The sequence below is a fragment of the Amphibalanus amphitrite genome, unplaced genomic scaffold (assembly GCF_019059575.1).
Source record: "Amphibalanus amphitrite isolate SeventyFive unplaced genomic scaffold, NRLGWU_Aamphi_draft 000032F_arrow, whole genome shotgun sequence".
NCBI classification, from domain to species: domain Eukaryota; kingdom Metazoa; phylum Arthropoda; class Thecostraca; order Balanomorpha; family Balanidae; genus Amphibalanus; species Amphibalanus amphitrite.
In genome coordinates, this window is record NW_024881528.1 from 1,538,486 (window position 1) to 1,557,040 (window position 18,555).

Consider the following 18,555-nt stretch of genomic DNA (forward strand, 5'->3'; position numbering starts at 1 on the left):
AAGGTCCGAGGACCTTTACCTTGAGAACGACAATGTAACTGATGACGTCCTCGTATTCCTCGCTCGGTGGGAGTGGACTTTGTAGTGGCGTTAGGGTGATCATTTCATACGCCACATTCATTGACACGCCAGCTTCAGTAAAAGTCGCGATATGTTATCGTTTGACTGCGTTACGGATATTATTCGGCTCACACTGCTTTCTCACTCGGCTGTGTCCTGCAGGTGCAGGTGGCGCTGTGATCGGTTCCCACCCGGCTGAGGCGGCCACTGCTGCCGCTGGTCAGTGATTACTCGCTGCCGGTTTACTCTCGGTAGCATCTTGGGTAGCATGCACTCGCTGCTTCCGTGACCTTGCCCGCGTGTAGTATCGGAATATGGGCGCGTCGTGACCTCTGTGCGTGCTGCTGCCGGGTCGCCCGCGTGATAGCGCTGCCGTCACCGATAGTACGGCGATAGTCCGAGGACACGCCGCGCCGGTAAAACGGCCTTGACGGAAGGGACGCCGCCAGAATTGTCTCTGGGAAAACATGATAGTCTATGAATGAGCAATGCAATACGGTTACACTGGCGGGTGGTTGACTACATTGGCTTTATTGTAAATAGAATGCACAGTGCCTTCCTGTTAGTTGTTTCGAAGTAGAGTCCTTGAGACCTAATCGAGGCTGATGAGACTTGTAGAAGTCTGTATAGGAAAAGGCGTAGTCCGAAGAATATGAATGACTTGGAATTATGCTGCAGATTTGATTGAAGGAACACGAACACGTACTAGGGCACTGCCCATGCAGGACGGTAGCACCCTACTCTCGCTTTCAAATGCTCGGTATGACTAGTGTTAAACGAAATAAAAATATTTAAGAGCTGACTTATAGAGGTGGCAAAATGTGGACCCGAGGACCCGGTCCAAAGAACCAGTCTGGACCCATATGGGTCCAGACCGGTTCCTGGAAATTTTCTGACGAGTCCAACCGGGTCCTACCATAAACTGTACATCTTGCACACTACACATTATTGCAAAATATGAAGTGAATGAAGTGAATATTTCTTGGCACACAGTAGCTCATGAGTGGGAAATAGGCTGCTTTACATGATGCAACTAATGATACCTACAAGTAGTTTGTATTAATCGACTTTTGGGGAACCGGGTCCAACTGGTTCCGATTCCAACTAAGGCCGGGTCTGACTGGTTCCAGAAATGTCCAGCCGGGTCTGGTTCGAGTCTGGTTCCCAAAATTTTCATCTTTTGCCACCTCTACTGACTTACCAGTAATCTTAGCTAGCAGGATAACGTCACGGGACTCAAGTTATTCTGTTTCATAAAGCATGTGTCTTTTTTTAGTAAGCTAGCAGCTGCTCTGGTGGCCCTTTACCGGCGTTATCTTAGCTTCGTTCTTGGCTTCGTTTCATTTGAGCATGCATAGTATTTGGGGCGGTGGGGTTGGGTGGCCGAGGGCGAGGCTGCGGCGTCGTGAGTACCCCAAGCGGGAACCATTTACTCGGAGGGCGCTGGTGACGAAAATAAAGCTTCCACGCAACCACAGAACCCCGCTGAGTGGGGGACCGCCGCCTGGGAGGTAAACGGGCCTCCCGCGGAGCCTGGCGGCAGCGCTGCCGGCCAGACAGTCTCTGTTGGACGCTCGAAGGGGGTGTGCTACGGAAGAGTCTGGTGCTCCCTGGGAAGGAACTGATTGTAGCTCGAAATCACGGCCCACACAATCAGCATCGGTTTTCTGTTGAGTAGTTAAATGATCGTGAAGTGCTTGTCTTCGTGATAGTGGTGTTCAGATTCGTCTGAAGTTCTGTCAAAATGACCACTTCTCAGGTAAGCTGGTTTTGTTCTACCACTGAAAAACTATTGTTACCGATAGCGCAATAACGTTTTTGCAATAACGTGCCTTGGTTTGACTCAACTCACATAAGTAAACTTCATAAGAGCGCGTATATTCGAAAAAAATATAATTTACTAGCAGATAGTTTCGAGAGAAAAGAAACAACTGCGTCATATCTGTCGACCATCTTTCATGGTTTGTTGCCATTATTTTACATTGCATGCGCCGTTTGGGTGTGACTGGTTTTGGGTGCTGCGTGTTTTAGGTTTGTGTTGGTAATTGTGTGAATAAAGAGTGCAACTTAGCATTTTATCCATTCTTGTTGCTTCTTTATTAAATATTTTATCAACAATTCACTGTAGGTGCATTTATTTATCTGCTGTCGAAGGCGGGTCATCACGCTGCCTGACTTTTTCGAATATCGATCAACTCTGTTTTGGGCTCACATTTCATTTCTGTTTTCTGTTTCTTTGTGTGAATGATTTTCCCAGAAAGCTTGTGTTTATATTAGTGCTTGTCAAATTTTTGTCTAATATATAAATGTAGGTATATTGCTTGCTGAAGTATTGCCTTTGTATTTTTAAACGTCATAAACATGAATCATGGGTGTCAAGTAATCATTATCAATCTGTACTGATTCTTGATTGAAGTGATTCTTCATGTAACTAAACTACTTCATATATATGTTTTATTCATGTTAATAATGTTATAAACAAAACCTCTCATGATTTTATTTTTGGACATTCAAATACTTTAGAAATAACCACTTAGGGAAAATAACATTATGGTTAAAACTTAAAAGGTATTGTTTTAACCTTTAATATCTCATGTTTTCAGCCAGTGAAGATGCCTCAAGTGTTTAAGAGCCTGCTGGGCAAGAGCCTAGTGCACCGCCGGCCCAAGGATGAGGGCCCGTCTGAGATTGGTCTGCCCACAAATGTCACTCACACAGTACATGTCGGGAAGAATGAGGCCGGCGACCTAGAGGGCCTGCCAGAGTCCTGGCAGAGTTTCATTGATAGGTTTCTCAGGTAAGTCCATTGTCCAGTTCCACTGCCCAGTAACATAGTTGAAGATAGTCCTTACTCCTTGCTCTTTAGCAAGGGGGCAAGGGGCTATTTTGTCTGGATTATGTCTAGTATGATAGGTATATTGTCTCAGGAGCAGCTTGAAGTTCATTATAGTTCATGTTTGCTTTATAATTGTACCCTGTCAGGCATGCTTTTTATCATGTTCTTGTGGTTTGTTTTCATTTGATCTTTTGAGTTGTAGGGCATTGTACATTCATTTCATGATTTCATTGCTTACCTTTTCCAGCAAAGATGAACAAAAACAAAATCCAGATGCTGCAATTAATGCACTCAAGCTCTTCAACTATTCCATGAAGAAGCCAAATCAAAATGTTCCATTTAAGCCTTTCATCACACAAGACACCATCAATGAAGAGTTGGAGGAAATCAATCACATTCTTGGTAAGCAGTGTTTCATATTCTTTGATCCTGTTCAGATTGGGCCTTGGGGCTTCAGTTAAGAGTTGTTGAAAACGAGAAATTCATTATGTTAGCATCTGTTGTGGTAGTTGTAATATGTCCTTCATAGTGTGTTCAGTGTAGGTGCCTACCACTTGCTTTGTTCATGAAGCTGCAGCACCCGTTGGTGGGTGTTGCAAATGTATAATCCCACTGTTGCCATCATTGGGCAATATCTGCAGTTGTACCACCTACCTCACTGGCCACTCACCTCACCCCCTGTCCCCTCTGCCTCTGGCTAGACTCGAAGGTTTCGCTGAAGTCGACGGCGCCCGTGCCTCCCGAGGTGCCTGCCAACCTGAACAAGGTCAAACAGCAGACCAAAGAAGACGATGAGGTAGGTCGGGGTATGCATGCATGGCGAGCATTCCGTGCAAATATGCAATGTTGCCTCACCTCCATGATCAGCTGCATTGATTTGTGAGTTGTGACACTTTGTCTAGACATTATAACGGATAAATATTTTCCGGTAAAATTGACGAGATCGACGTCTTCCGACAGCTTAAATCCGTGCCATCATTATCATGAAATCGTCGACTTGCATGCATTAACTAATATGGCGCTTTTGTCACGGCGCCTTTCAGTTCCGACATGGCTACTGTGTGACATCTTACCTGACCTATTCCACGTCACCCCTTTGACTGCCCTGTCCGCGCACTGACCCCGTGGTATGACCGGCAGCCGCCGGCGGCGCCGCCCACCTCACTGGTGCCGGCTCCGGAGGACGACGTGCCGCCGCCCATACCCGACAAGGTGGGCCACAGAGGAGAGGGCAACGGCACCGCGCCCAGCCCCATGGTCCGCAAACGCACCGTCGAAAAGCCGAAAATGTCCAACGCGGCCGTGAACGAGGCTCTGCGGGAGATATGCGCGCCGGGCGACCCGCGAGAGAGGTTCGCCTTCGACAAGGAGCTCGGCGCCGGGTGAGTGGGGGCGGGGGACGAACGAGGGGAGGGGGTCTGGTGATGCTTGGTGAGGTGGGATGGAGGAGGGAGGGGGTAGCTTACAATGGGGCTGGACATTCGAGAAGCTTACGGAACTATGACGATTGGGCGGAATAGTTCGATGGGTATGCTCGCGAAATTTCTATTGAGATTCGCGGGCTGTGTGACTGGACGGCAGACCACGAACTCTGACATGACGGTTACCGCGGTGTCTGATCGTTCCTGGACGGGCCGGGATTGGGCTGAATCCACCGACTTGGTGACAGTGTGGGACGCTCTGTCGGTCCGGCGGCCCCCGGCTCGGATTTGGAGCTACTCGTAACGACGTTTGGATTCCGTGACAGCGAGCCTGAGCCGGTCTCGCGTCATCGGAGCCCCGGTGCCGTCATTTCAAAGACACCACGGTTTACCTGGGGTGGGGAAGGGGTGATGGTGGTGGTGGAAGACACCACGGAGTGGTCTGGGGTCACGGGTGTAGCCTCGGCGGCAGTGGCTGGGAGGAAAGGGTCCGTTTTGACCGCCGCTCGTGCCGGAGCTAGCGCCAGGATGTGATCTGCGTTCAAACCAGGGGGCCTGAATAGACGGGGCCGCTCCGATCATTGGTATGCGCATGGTAAGTCGCCGCTCCGGCCTCAGTGTGTCGACGGCCGCCGCATCACCAGTGGGCTTTGTGCGGTGCTGAGAGCTGACTGCATAAGTATGATGTCGGGACGGTGTCCATAGTCGGCGATGGGGAAGGTGTCTTAACTTGGAAGGAAGGTCACCGCGGCTGGAACCATTTATGGTGTCCTCGTAGGGCTTCGCCGACATCCGTGATCCGTGAATTGGTATCGTGAGCCGTGATGTGTATCGTGATTTGTAACTCCTTCCACGAATCGTGGTCGGGACCATAAGTCATGAATTCATGATTCGATCTGTGAGTCGTGACAGGTACTGTGAGTCGCGATCAGTATTGTATCAGATCCTTATTCGTGATTCGTCTCGCGAGTTCAGATTCTTACCGCGATCAGTTGACACATTGGGGCCTTTCGTACTTCTCCGTGACTACTCAGCTGGTACCGTACCGGCAGACCCGCCACGCCTCTCATTCTAACTAAATTGTGACATCGACGTGATCTCAGACGCGTCTTATTTCTCATACATTACCCAGCCGCTGCCCAGACCTGTGACCTGACCTATGATCTCTCCTGACCTCTAACCTAACCTTAAACCTCTGCGCAGGGCGTCCGGTATCGTGAACCTGGCCACGGAGCGGGCCACCGGCCGGCGGGTGGCTATCAAGGACATTGACCTGACGAAGCAGCCGCGGCGCGACCTGATCCTGACGGAGATCAGGGTAATGCGCGATGTGCACCACCCGAACCTGGTCAACTTCCTGGACGCTCACCTGGTCGGCGAGCACCTCTACGTGAGTACAGAGCACGCCGAGTCTCGGAAAGTGTGTAGCAGGAAGATGTAGGCTTGGGTTACGGGTTACGTGTGTCTGCAGTCTGCGCTTTTTTCACTATCAAATTAAATCTCACTAATGTGCTTACACGACTCCTGGTTTGTATTTGCCTTCAAGTTGTAATGAAGCTGCTGGAGGGAGGTCCTCTCATCTGTCATTTTACGTCATATGATCTCACTGGTCCATTTCTGTCGCCAGGTTGTGATGGAGCTGCTGGAGGGAGGTCCCCTCACCGACGTTGTCATGGAGACGGTACTGAAGGAGTCTCAGATCGCGGCGGTTGTCAAAGAGGTGCTGCAGGGACTGCAGTTCCTACACTCGCTGGTGAGTTGTCCGAGGGATCTCTCTAAACAGCGATGGGTGCTAACTATGATGAATAACTATATACTTCAACGAAATCAATGCTAGATAGATGTTATGGTCAGGCCGTCACCCCGAATCCCATACATGCATGTTGTGGATGTTGGGTGGTTGAATTATATAATTTACTACTGTATACTACTACGTGACTTACGCCGAAATGTGAGCTGCCAGCTGAGTGTAGCTAATAGCTATCCACTTGTGCGATGTGTATGCTGATTAGATTGTCTAATGTCTAGGATGAAAGCTCTTGGTTGATGCTGGTCAGCTAAGTTCATTATCAAGTCTTACGAGTACAATGTGTGCTGTGCATCGTGTAAGCCGCATTGGTCGTAACGACCTGTCGTCCTGCTCCTCACAGGGTATCGTCCACCGCGACATCAAATCAGACAACATCCTGCTGGGCAAGGACGGCTCCGTGAAGATCACCGACTTCGGCTTCTGCGCCAACATCCAGGGCGACGAGAAGCGACAGACCATGGTCGGCACGCCGTACTGGATGGCGCCGGAGGTATGTGTGTTGGAGAGCCGTGAGAACGGACAGAGTACGGCCCGTGTACCGGCGTGGGTGGCGATCGCTGCTAAATTTCTATCAGTAAATGCCTCAGCTGATATGCGCCAGATCCCTGATTGTAGATAATAGTTGAGTAGTTATCGGATTTTAAAATAATAATGTATGTTTATTCGGCCCTGTAACTTTTGGAGTTGAGCATACGTAATGCGTATAATCACTTTCCTCCCTTGGAATAGATTCGCCATCCTTTTTTAAAAGTTAGTGAAGCTCGCGTGACTTTTGCCATGTGTTCCGGCCCTAGGTTGCCCGTTTCTGGAGCACCCATCCCCTCCCTATCGATGGCTTTGGCCGCGGTTTAATGTTGATCAGGGCCTGATATGTCAGTGGGTGGAGCCGGAGCGTGCTAGCTGCCGCCGACGGACTGTAAAAACGTCAGCACATCAGATGTGGTTAGGTGTAATCAGATTGCGTGCTCTGTCAGCCGTGTTCTGGTGTGAGTGGTCTGATTCTCTGGGTTTCTGAGCCACGCTGACCTGTGGCCGTCCCTCTCCTCCCGTCCCACAGGTGGTGACGCGTAAAAAGTACGGCAAGAAGGTGGACATCTGGTCTCTGGGCATCATGGCCATTGAGATGATCACTGGCGAGCCGCCCTACCTGAACGAGGCGCCTCTGCGAGCGCTGTACCTGATTGCCACGCACGGCAAGCCAGAGATCAGCTCCGAGTACACGGTCTCAGACCTCTTCAGGGTGAGTAGGACAGTGGCAGTAAACCCTCCCCTCCCCCTCCCCGAGATCAGCTCCGGATACACGGCCTCAGACCCGTTCAGGGTGAGTAGCTACCACTCAGCCGGGAAAAAATTGGCAGTGCAGCAGTGCTTATGGCTTTTTTAAGAGTCGCACTCTGTTCCGAGTGCAATTTCGTTAGTAGATGGTCGCGCGTGGCAATGAGTGAATGGATTGTAATTGCCAGGTAGGCCACAAACGTTTTCGCCAATACCCAACTCTCATGAATAGCTTTTATTTATAACATCGGCCACGGACATTCCTTCGTTACACCAGTTCCTTGTGGACGGCAGACAACTTTAGGAGTACATCAGGACATAAGGCCGTCTCCGCGTGGACGATAGGTAGTTCGTCTCGTGTGGACATTTATCGGGTCTTTATGGGCGGTAGACCGTCTGTGGATTGTCGGCCGTCGACGTTGGCCGTCTCTGTGCGGGCGGTGACAACGGCCGGTCGCTGGTTCCGCCGTGCCCGCCGGCTGATCTGCTTACGGCGGCGCCGGCCGGCTTATGACGCCGGCGGCGACAGGAAAACTGCCGCCACCGGCCGCAGACACGTCATACAAACACCCGAGCTCAGCGAGTGCTGGGCGGGGCACAGTGCCGTGCGTGCAGCTGGGAGGGGGAGGGGAGGACAGGAACACGGGGGGAGATGCTCCGGAAGGGGACAGCCGAGTGGACGTCAAGTACAGGTGCTGTGACATCAGCGCCGTCTGTGGTTTGTTAGGTGGTTGCAGACCTCGTCCTGCTTGTGGGAGCATTGGCCGCTAAAACATCGATTGGCGTATGCTTCTAACGAGTTGGCTGCGTTGGCTCGGATATGTCGTAACACTTACTGCCAATCAACTTTGCCCTATTTTCTCTACGCACATAACTGCCTCGCACAATTTCATTGGTGTTCGTGCAGATTTCACGTCGACAGTCGACTGCAGGAGAACTAGCGCTACTGTCGGGGGCCGGGGCTGGCGCCCGCTATCGTTTCCCGTTCGTGCAGCAGCCTCCCTCTCCTCTCGTTATCGATCAGAGGTCGGACTACCAGGCGGGCCGGGACCGGGTGTCTGGGTAGGATCGGCCGGCGAGCCGCGACCGGCGGCGGCGCCTGTGTTGATGTCGTGACTCCCGGCTGTGACACGAACAGGAAAAACACGGTCAAAGTCGGCCGACACTCTCAGAGAACGAGCTGGCTTGTCACCGACACAGGGTCTGACACACAGACAGGGACTGACGCAGGACTGACACGGTGACACAGACGGACTGACACGGAGCCTTAAGGCCGCCCCACACTGGACCTCGCATGCGGGTTGCGAGTTTTTGGGTTTTCGGGTTTCTTCAAAATCAAATAAAATCTAAGCTGAGTGACCCACCATACCATCTAACAAGCGAGTCTGCATGTTTTTAGCTTGCGAGCGACCTTGCATTGCATTCCAAAAGTTGGTTTTGAGTCAACTTTTGATTTTCCTCGCTGCGAGGTCTGCGAGTTCTGCGAGGTTTGCGGGTTTTTCGTTGGAGTCAAATTTTGGTTCGATGCGCTGGTATTGTGACTATATGTAAGTTTCTGAAGGTGTACCGGCTTCACTGCATTCATGAAGTTACTACAAGGAAACGGTCCAATCACTCTATGAATTAGTATTATGCCCGCAAACCCAAAACCCGCAAACCCTCAACCCGCATGCGAGTTCCAATGTGGGGCGGCCTTTACGCCGTTGGGCCATACACCGGGCTGTGACGATGCGTCATGTAGGATTTCTTATTCCATCTGCCCGCTACCGAACGGCGAACACTATCTTTGTTTCCAGAGGCTGAAACGAGCAGCCACCCGTTTATGCGGCCCGTTTAGCTGTGTTTACGTCCGCAGAAGTTGGCGGTCGATCGGCGGGGGAGCGGAGAGATGGCTGGGTCCCGTGACTGGGTCGCTGATCGATGAGTCACCTTCCTTTGTAGCGGCTCCAGTCCGTCGGAGGGTGTCCCCTCCCTCCTCCAGGGCTCATCACGGAGCGGGGTCCGTCGGGCGCCCGCCCGGCCTGCTAACAGTATCTCGGCTGGGGGCCGGACGGAGTTGAGCGAGCCCCCAGCGGGGCGGGCGCAGTTCTGCGGACTTTTGATCCGAGTCGGCTGTCAAACTGAGAAGTTAGCTGACGTGGGAAGACGGTTTCACTCGGGTGGCTGGGCTGGGCGGGTGGGAATCGGCCACGGCCGTCGGCCCGTGCAGCAGCTCTGCAGCTGGATTAGTGAGCGATCTCTCATATCTTTTCATCATCGCTCGGCTGTTTCTCCACGCTGCACGCTGAATATGTCAAGCAGCTGTCCTGTGAAATGCTCTGTCATATGATGAATGTCGAATGACAGCAGTGTTACAGCGAGAGCTGAACATTTACAGTACACTACAGCTGAACCCGCCGAGGCTAGTGTGATGTGTTTAGTCTGGTATGTGTGGATTGTAGATTATTTTAGTGATTCTGTAAATTTCAGCGACGTATTGACGCCTAGCTTACATTGCTATGTGCTGCAACTTGCAATGATTGCTCGTGAATATTGGCTGGCTGTGTATTTTTGGCGGTACTGATGTAACACCGACACCGCCCTGGACTGAATCGCGAGCTGTTCGTTGCGCTGTGACTGACACTGCCATCCCTGCTCTGTTGCAGAGTTTCCTGGACGCCTGTCTGGAGGTGGAGGTCGATAACCGGGCCTCGGCCGAGGACCTGCTCGCCCACTCCTTCCTCACCATCGCCGGAGACGTGTCGGCGCTCAAGAAGAACATCACCGCCGCGCAAAAGATCAAAATGAAGCAGATCTAGTCTGGCGCTGGCCGGCCGCGGCGGCGGCGTCTCTCCAATCAGGGACTGCGAGATCTACCAGTGGAGTCGGCTGCGGCGGGCGGGCGGACGGACTGAGCGGCCGGCGCGCGCCGAGGACAGTGCCGCGCGGCGCCGCGTCCCGTGACAGTGACGACGCCGTGGCGTCACACCCTGTGAATGTGCGAGTGGTGCCGCGCCGTGCCCGGCGAACTGCGCTGCCGGCGGACAGTGCCCACAGATTGCCTACAGCCTAGTCCAGCGGATCCTGACGTCCAAGGGACCACAACGATTATGTGCGCTACTATTTTGGAGTACGTATGCTTTGCGAGCGACAGAACGGAGCGCTACCGTGTGATATCAGTGAGAGGCGCAGCGCGCGCCCAGTTCAGTGTTTTGTCTAGTTTAGCCGACCGTCGGGCGGGCCTGTGACAATGCTCAACGGAAGCCGGGCTGCTCGCGAAGCGCGCTGACCGGAAGTGGGGCTGGCCGGAGCCGTGAGCACTTCCGTCGGGAGATGGCTGCACGGAGCGGGCCCCCGCGGTTCACCGGCCGAGGGGCCCACTCCACCCGCTCCGGCCGGCCGGCTCCCAACCGCAGCCATGTGCATTAGCGCTTCCCGACGCCCGGCGGCGCACATTTTTTAGGCCGTTTTGACCGGTGCTTGTGTTGTGTTTCGTATCTCTGTGACGGGCCGAGCGGCTGATCAGTCAATCATCGTCCCTCATTACGGCGGGCCGTCCGCCGTCCACAGCGGCGAAACGGTGCGGCATTGTATGCTCATATATGGGGCGAGGCCGGGCCGGTCCGCCCCGCCCCCGTGCGGGGCCGATGTGGGGCCGCCCGGACCCGCCGAGCTTGATTTTGTGATCGCTAGTGATTACAGTCTTGTACTTTGAATACTGGTGAGATAGCTTTGTACTTAAAGACATGTAAGCAATACATGATTGATTTTATGGTCGCGGTGTGTACGCCACTGTGGGCAGCCGTGGTGAAGATCGTGTTTCATCCACCTGGAAATATCTATAAAAAATGTACGAACGGTGGCGACTCAGTTGGTAAAATGTCTGATTGCCAATGATGAGGACTCTGGTTCGAGTCGCTCGGACGCTCGATATACAACTCCTGGCGGGGATGGTCTTGCGGTTAAAGGGAGCAGTCTGTCGAGTGGGATGGATCTCGCTCGGTTGTGAGGGACGGAGCACGTGTTCCTCATTCTCCCTGATCGAAATATGGAAGCAAGGGCCTGCGCGACAAGGTATGCTTATTATGGGTTCTGACCTCGTCAATCAACCCATTCAAAGCATTCGAATTTTCGAAAGACCGTCCAGGTGCTGAACGCAGCAGGTGTTCGTCCGACCCCAATTCAGAACACGGTTCCTGTCGAGCGGGTTATGAATCCGGCGACAGAGGCCCGGCAGGAGTCCCCGAGCGGGGTATGAGACAGACAGGATCCACGCCTATCAAACACAAACAAAGGACCGGCGCCAGGGCCCGGTCGGCGGCCGAGCGTCTCGTGTCGTTTTACGGTTCAGCAGTGACCAGTCTGCTCGCGCTGTCAGAAGTCAACGGTCTTACCGGTTCATCCCAACCTCTAACCGTCTCTTGCGCCCAGCGATCCGCTGGCGACCCGGTATGTTGTGAACAAAAAGGAACAAATAGCGGTGGAAAGGCTAAGGAAGGAACATCTTCACTAACTTACAGACGTTGCAACGCCTACTGACCGCCACGATCTGGTAGACAGTTGCCCGACACATTCGCATACATCAAACAATCGGCTAAGACTTTAACTTATATTTAAATGGCTCTCGATCATCGTATACAAAGCACTTTAAAATAACAAAATACGAAGTGCGAGACTGATAAAATTCATCTAAGAAGCGGGAACTGAAGCGGTCGCTCGCGCTGCGTGTTATCGGCCCGTCTCACAGTCTCGCTGTCTGCGGTGGTACAACTCTGGGTCCGTCTCTCAGCAGTCTCACTCGCGCGGAGTCCGCGCCGTGACTCCGCCGGTGACTCTGACTCGGCGCTCGCCGGACTGACTCGGCCACTCTCCATCTCTCGGTAAAACTCTGCCGGCGTTCGGTCCGAGCCGTCGGACCGGGCCGGTCCAGCGCCCGGCCCAGCGGTAAAACGTCACACATTCACACACATACACAGTCCACTCGCGCTCACAGTCGCCCTTACAGTCGCTCCCTCATCACAGGCCGTCGGCCACTGTCGACTCGTAAACCTGCTGGAACACATCAGCCTCCTCGGCCGGCTCCGGCTGCTGCGGCTCCGGACTGGGCTCCCGCTCCGGCTGCGGACTCGGCTCCCGCTCCGGCTGCGGACTCGGCTCCCGCTCCGGGCTGTGGGCTCCGTTGGTGTCCGGCAGGCTGGAGGAGCCGTTGGTGTCGGCTGGTTCGTCGGCCGGCCGCGGGGAGGCGCTGCCGGCGCCCGTCCGCTCGCCGGTCTGCTCGTTGTGACTGGCCACGCCGCTCCAGTGCTTGGCACGAGACTCCAGACCGAAACCCTCGTCGTAGTTGCCCTTGGTCTTGAACATCTGCTTGAAGTGCGGCGTGCAAAATAGTTTCCCTGCATTGAAAGTGTAGGTATCCATTCTGCAATGAAAGCACGACGAATTAGATGCGATTGAACCTGGCGTATTCACAGTCACTAATGCCTAGCCAGTAGCCATGCCTAGTATTATAAGCACCTTCAGTGCTCATCTCAAAGGTAAGAACATCATAAATAGGACTTTGGACACCATGGTTTAGCAGTTCTCGTCCTGAGCGCGGCCGGGATTCCAATCTCACCTGAGCACGCAGTTGCACTTGGAGCACCGGAAGCAGTTCTTGTGCAGGATTCGTTTGTCGACCTCGAGTCGCTCCATGGCGTACACACGCTTATTGCAGGCGCCGCACATCTCAGCCGCCTGGGTCGGCTCCAGCTGGCAGACGGGGCGGAGGCGGGTCAGGTCAACGGCTGCCTCACAGCACGCGCATAGGTCTACCCAATCATAGACCTCTGTGTACAGAGGTCTATGGTCAGAGGTGTACAGAGGTCTATGGTTAACTGACAGCTCGACATGTTAGCAGGTATGGACAGAGTCTGAGCGGATTTGCCAGATCAGTTACTACTTAGTTGAATCTCCAAAAAAAAAAAAAAACATCGGGCATCACAGGAGCTGTGCTGGTCTATGTAATCAGCTAAACGTGGTAATAGGCAAGACCTCAATTGCATCCCGGACAGATACTTATGATCCGGCAGCAAGATCATGACGAGTGCACCTAAGCTACCTAACCGCTCCCATCGTGATGTTTCTTAATTATGACCTTTTCACTCCTGTGACCTCTCCACCCTTTTTTTTTTGACACATTTCACTCCCAGCACCGGGCGCCCCCGCCGTTCCAACGATCCATTTCACTCACGATGAACTTGCTGGTGCGGTGTTGCGTCTGTGGCTGCGGCTTCGGCTGCTCCTTGAGCGACTCAAACTTGGAGCGCAGGTTCCTGGTGATCTCCGGAGTGGGCTTGCAGTCTTCCTCCACCGTGAAGCCGCGCTCGGCCGGCGGCGACCAGCTCTCGAACTTCTCCCGCAGGCTGCGAGCCTGGTCGGTTTTCTGGCGGACGGCAGAGGACACGGGTCAGTCAGCGGACTCAGATGGCGATTCAGTCCAGACTCAGTCAGAGGACTGGCAGTCCTGTAATCAGGTGGCGACCAGAAAACGCCATCACGTCACTCGGCTTAGGAGTACGTTTCGCTCAGCGAGCAAGTAAAGGCACACTCACTCACACTGGCCGTACCATATCTGCGACCTGCGCCCGCTCTGCCACGTTCCCGCTAATCACTCTGCCGTACTACTGGCGACAGACCGGCCACCACCTCCCTATATCGTACCGACACGGCATTTCGACCTCCCTGGCATTGCGTCATCTATCCTCTTATAACCGCTTCACAGGAAGGTCACGCACCGCGCGATCCGTTGCCAGATGGGTTGGTGATGCCAGATCGGTCGCTACGTCACCGCGCTCGCGCCGCCCGGTATGAGATTCTCCGACTGCCATTCCTAGCAGACCCCGCCCCGTTCCGTCCTGCCCCACTCCCGTCTAAAACCCCTACCTTGTTCAGGAACTCGTCGGGCACCTTGGAGCTGGCGCGGACGATGTCGGGGTCCTCCTCGGGCTCCATGTCCTCTCCGGCGTCCTCGGGGTCCTCTGAGGACGGCACCGGTTCCTCCGGCGGCGGGGTGAACGATTTGAGCGGCCGCGGGCCTGTCCGACCGCACCCGGGCACACGTCAGAGCCAACTGACCAACCGACCGATAGAGGTAGACACGAAATACACCTCTTCAGCGCAATCACACAGGGTTTATCGCGTGCACCGGCGGCACATGGAGTGCTTTATCGATCAATTATGCCAACAAAGAACAATCACTGCTGTTGTTTAGATAAGCGAAGCGTATGTCACAGCCACTTAACATCGCTAACGGGGATTGGCCCGAACGCGCATTTCACTTGAGTTCGAGTGTTGCATTACGATAACTGCGGCTATTTGACCCTATCTGTGCAGAGTGGGCGGTCACAACTGAACCCCCGATGAGCCTGGCTGTCTGTGAGGGGCGGAGGGGGACGGGGAATGGGGCGGGGGAGCACGAACGAGTCTCGGGACCTCACCGTCGGGCAGGTCCTCCCGCTGCGCCGCCTCCTGCATCTGCCGGTACTTGGAGAGCATTTGGCGCGCGTTGCCCTGCGGCCGCTCGCGCTGCGGACTCAGCTCCCCGTGCGCGGCTGCTGACGTCACACGCACAGCAACCAATCAGAAACGAGCTAACACAACGGGAGACCGTGCCGCGACAAAGCCAGGCGCACAGGACACAGGCAGGCAGTTTAGGGAGGCTGAAGCAGCCTGACTTCAGTAGCAATCAGCTCTAGCGCGGACCGGATCGTGCCGCTAAAACACAGCTAACAAAACACCGCGAGTTTGACTGTAGAACAGACCATGATCAGCAACTGATAAATACAGCGATACGAGGCCAAGCACTGGTGATCTACGGACTGAACTGCCGGTTCCACTCCGGTTAGTGAGTGCGCAGTCTGTACGATTAACTAACGGTAGGGTGCAGGGTGCGGGCTACTTATAGAAATTGATCAGACAAAGCTAACTAAATGAAACGAATGTAGAGAGGCCTAGCGGCCTTTTTGAGCTCCCGCAACGGCTTCGGAGCAACTTTACTCTTTCTGTTCTGTAGTCCAATGAAGGCTTGAATGCGCTCCTGAACCGTTTTCGCTTCGTTTTCTTTTTCTGCATTGAAAAAGTCAACCAGCTGTCTTACTATTCGCGATGACTCGTTTTCGAGGATGGGATTGGAGTGGCTAATGCTTAGTGTCATCCTCAAGATAAACAAGGAAATCCAACCGTGTGCTCACACTCTGATAAGTGGTTGCAAACAACACACAATAAAGCCGAATACACACTACATAAGCAAAATAAACACGTCTGTCTAACCCTAATATCTACCCGTTCAAACTCGGATACCGGTACCGCCTCGATAGCAGGAACCAATGGCATGGGCCAGGATCAGGATCAAGATGATAAGATGAGAAATAGCAAGGGGACGTGAGTCGAGAGCCGAGAGCCAGAGTGGCCGGACTTCAGGGTGGAGATTCGGATAGAGAGTTTAGAAGTCTCGGATATGGATAGGGTTATCATCGTACCCTCGTTGGCGTGGCGAGGCCAGGGATGAGGGTCGAGGCCAGAGTCAGGTCAGAGGTCAGGAAGGTCAGGGCCGAGCTCAGAGTTAGGACCACGGGACACGGTCAGCGCCGTACCTTCGTCGCCGTGCCCGGCGTTCTGCTCGAGCTGTTTGAACTTGTTCAGCATCCGCTTGGTGGTGTCACTGTTCAGCAGCTCAGGGTCGGCCGCCGGGGCGGGGGCGGGGGCGGCCGGCTGCTCGGGCGACTCCACCTGCCGAGGTCAGGTCAGGTCAGGAAAGACAGTGACACAAAAAGCCACACAACATGTAGATATCCACAGAGGGCAGCGATCTGCACATAAACTGTGCAAGACACTCAACCCTAACGGAGACAAATCACTTCACATACTTGGCTGGTGTCCAGCCCACGCCACTGTCAATAGAGCGCGCCAAATGCGGTCAATAAAGATCTCGCTCGGCCGGACAGGATACGGCTCGTTGGGCAAACAGGGCCAACGCAGCACGACGGCACTGAGAGCCGGCCATAGAACGGACGAACGGACGCCGCCGAGATAGGCTGCGGGTTCGAGCCGAGAGTTGGCGTCGGGTGTTGCACTGGGGTTATGTACAGACCGGGGAGGGGGAGGATGCACGAGCGATATGAGCGGGTGCTGAAACGTCATCTGGTGAGAGGAGTGTTCACAAACAGTCGGCTGTGGTACGTGGGTCCCTGACAGAGACCACAGGTCCTGTTCTTCGGCGTGGTAAAAAAAGAAAAAAATAGGAGACCAGATTCTCAAAGGTGTGTCGCACTCGAGCTATGACTCAATTACCTTCTAGTGAAAAGTCGTGCTCATTGATATTTACAAACATCTTAGAAATGTGAATTATGTACATGTGACGTTTAAATTCATAGAATCATTCCGGGAAAATGTAACCAGGAGGCTCTCGGTGCTCTTTGATCAGAACGTATTTACAGCACGTCTGTGCGAGGTCTCAGCTCTTCAGTCCTCTGTGGTGCCCCGTGTGTCAGTGTGCTGGAAATAGCAGCTAGAGATAGTGAGGCTGAGCAGCACTAGCGGTGCTCTATCGGCTGGCCAGGCAGGTAGGTGAGACAGCGGCAGCCCCAGCAGTACCGGAGTGGCCGCAGCTCCGACCTTGGTTCGCGGCGCGGCCGGCCGGCCCGCCGGCAGTCGCAGTGAGCGGGTGCGGCGCGGCTCCTGAGGACAGCGCAGCGCCTCGAAGAACTGGAACCGGGCCGCGATGGCCGAGGTGGCGGCTGGCGGCGCGCGGGGGCCGCCCCAGGCCGACCGGGCGGCCGCCGGGGCCCGGCCCCGCTGCACGCTCTGTAAGGACGGCGGCGGTGAGGAGCACGGACGGGAGAGAGGAGGGAGGGAGGTGGCTGGGACAGGAGAGGTGAAGAGAGGTAAGAGAAGAGAACGGAAATGAGGGAAATTGCCAGTAGACGCTGGACAAGGAGTGAGTGAAACAGATGCAAGGCTGGAGGAAAGGGAGGGAAAATACGGATAGGATAGCCCGACACCGTCGGAGGAAGAGAAGGATGGGAAGAGAAAGTCTTCGGATAACAAGGTATATTTCTATTTACAGGATTCTTGGGAACAAGGAAATAGACACCTTGGCATTCGTGAATGGCGAATACAAGGAAATTGAATCTCAAGTCATTAAAAAAAACGAGGCAAGCCATTAAAATGACAGGATGAATGTAGTGGGAATCAAGGTCTCGAAATTGTCATGAAATCTGCGGTTGGCCTGGCATTAGACAAAGCTCGGGCCATTCGTTCAACCTGATACCACCCAAACACCAGCACCAGCACCAAGATCACTATCACCAACCAAGCTCGGCGGTCCCCTTAAGGTCAATCAGGTCGCTGAGGTCACAGTGAGGTCACAGTGAGGTCAGAGCAGGGTCAAACTGACACCATTCCCAAGCACTTACCCGAGCCACCTCTCCGGAGCCGGTATCGGAGGTCGGGCTGGTATCGGCCGCGCCGTTCAGCTCCTCGGAGGTCGAGACGCCTGCCGACATCGCCGGGTCACAGGTCAGACGAGGTCAGAGGTCGCACCCGTTCACACAGCCGGTCCAGCGGCACTGAGCGGCGGCGACACAGCCAGTACGGCGTCACAGCACACTCACCGGCCAGCCCCGGCTATCGAGACATCACACGGGCAGGCCCAGCGAATTTACAACGGATTTAGATAGCGAGCATAGTTTGAATGGCGGCAGAGTCAACAGGGATATCAGATGTGTGACTGTGTCAGCGAACAGCGGACACGCCAGTGCCTACACGGGCTTAGAGCCGAACACCATGGGATTAGAGCCTTCGAGTCGGGTGTGTTTAGTCAGGGCCATTCTCGTTTTATGAATCTTCACGGGCCACAGAACGAGGCAAATCGCAGCTGAAGGCAATCATCGCGCCTTCCTAACAAGGGAAAACAGAGCTGGCGCATCAGAAGGTAAATCATAATGTGTCCTGTTCCCACAGCATACACTCAGCAGTCAACAGCCTCACTGGCATGTCCGTCTTAGTTTCGTCATAATTTCCTGCTCGGTATGGAATCACACTCACGGGTAGCCAGTCAATGTCAGCTGTCCAATATCGCTGTTCAAGAGCCCAATTCTCGAGGTTTGGTCAACAATCTACATACTCCGTCTTTTGTC

General features: G+C 54.0%; 2 protein-coding genes across 22 annotated transcripts in view; one reads left to right on the forward strand and one right to left on the reverse strand.

Moving 5' to 3' along the window:
- The first annotated feature begins 1,637 nt into the window (after window positions 1-1,637).
- On the forward strand, window positions 1,638-11,155 carry LOC122368761 (serine/threonine-protein kinase PAK 1-like). Of its 3 annotated transcripts, none has more exons than XM_043343004.1 (10): window positions 1,638-1,819; window positions 2,664-2,857; window positions 3,144-3,298; window positions 3,598-3,692; window positions 4,037-4,278; window positions 5,521-5,707; window positions 5,945-6,070; window positions 6,468-6,617; window positions 7,185-7,367; window positions 10,048-11,155. In XM_043343004.1, the coding sequence occupies exons 1-10, from the start codon at window positions 1,805-1,807 to the stop codon at window positions 10,198-10,200; spliced, it is 1,500 nt and encodes a 499-aa protein (XP_043198939.1). In that variant the 5' UTR covers window positions 1,638-1,804; the 3' UTR covers window positions 10,201-11,155. The 3 variants fall into 3 exon arrangements, with proteins under 3 accessions (XP_043198939.1, XP_043198946.1, XP_043198953.1); XM_043343011.1 differs by lacking the exon at window positions 1,638-1,819 and adding an exon at window positions 2,021-2,091; XM_043343018.1 differs by lacking the exon at window positions 1,638-1,819 and adding an exon at window positions 2,029-2,059.
- Window positions 11,156-11,976: 821 nt separating this feature from the next.
- The window catches only part of LOC122368568, a 103,187-nt gene continuing 96,608 nt past the window's right edge, over window positions 11,977-18,555 (reverse strand). For 15 of the 19 annotated variants that reach the window (XM_043342715.1, XM_043342642.1, XM_043342740.1 and 12 more), the window contains 7 exons: window positions 17,833-17,912; window positions 16,012-16,147; window positions 14,857-14,973; window positions 14,303-14,454; window positions 13,611-13,802; window positions 12,996-13,129; window positions 11,977-12,800 (listed from right to left, as the gene is read on the reverse strand). In XM_043342715.1, coding sequence (XP_043198650.1) covers window positions 12,398-12,800; window positions 12,996-13,129; window positions 13,611-13,802; window positions 14,303-14,454; window positions 14,857-14,973; window positions 16,012-16,147; window positions 17,833-17,912 — 1,214 coding nt within the window. In that variant the 3' untranslated portion in view covers window positions 11,977-12,397. The remainder of the gene's footprint in view (window positions 12,801-12,995; window positions 13,130-13,610; window positions 13,803-14,302; window positions 14,455-14,856; window positions 14,974-16,011; window positions 16,148-17,832; window positions 17,913-18,555) is intronic. The other 4 variants (XM_043342733.1, XM_043342696.1, XM_043342633.1 and 1 more) reach the window with 1 other exon arrangement.

What these genes read in the sequence shown, in the direction of transcription:
- LOC122368761 (XM_043343004.1), top strand. An exon ending in TGCAGTTCCTACACTCGCTG is followed by an intron (nt 6,071 to 6,467) that starts GTGAGTTGTCCG and finishes TGCTCCTCACAG; the next exon opens with GGTATCGTCCACCGCGACAT. An exon ending in CGTACTGGATGGCGCCGGAG is followed by an intron (nt 6,618 to 7,184) that starts GTATGTGTGTTG and finishes CCCGTCCCACAG; the next exon opens with GTGGTGACGCGTAAAAAGTA.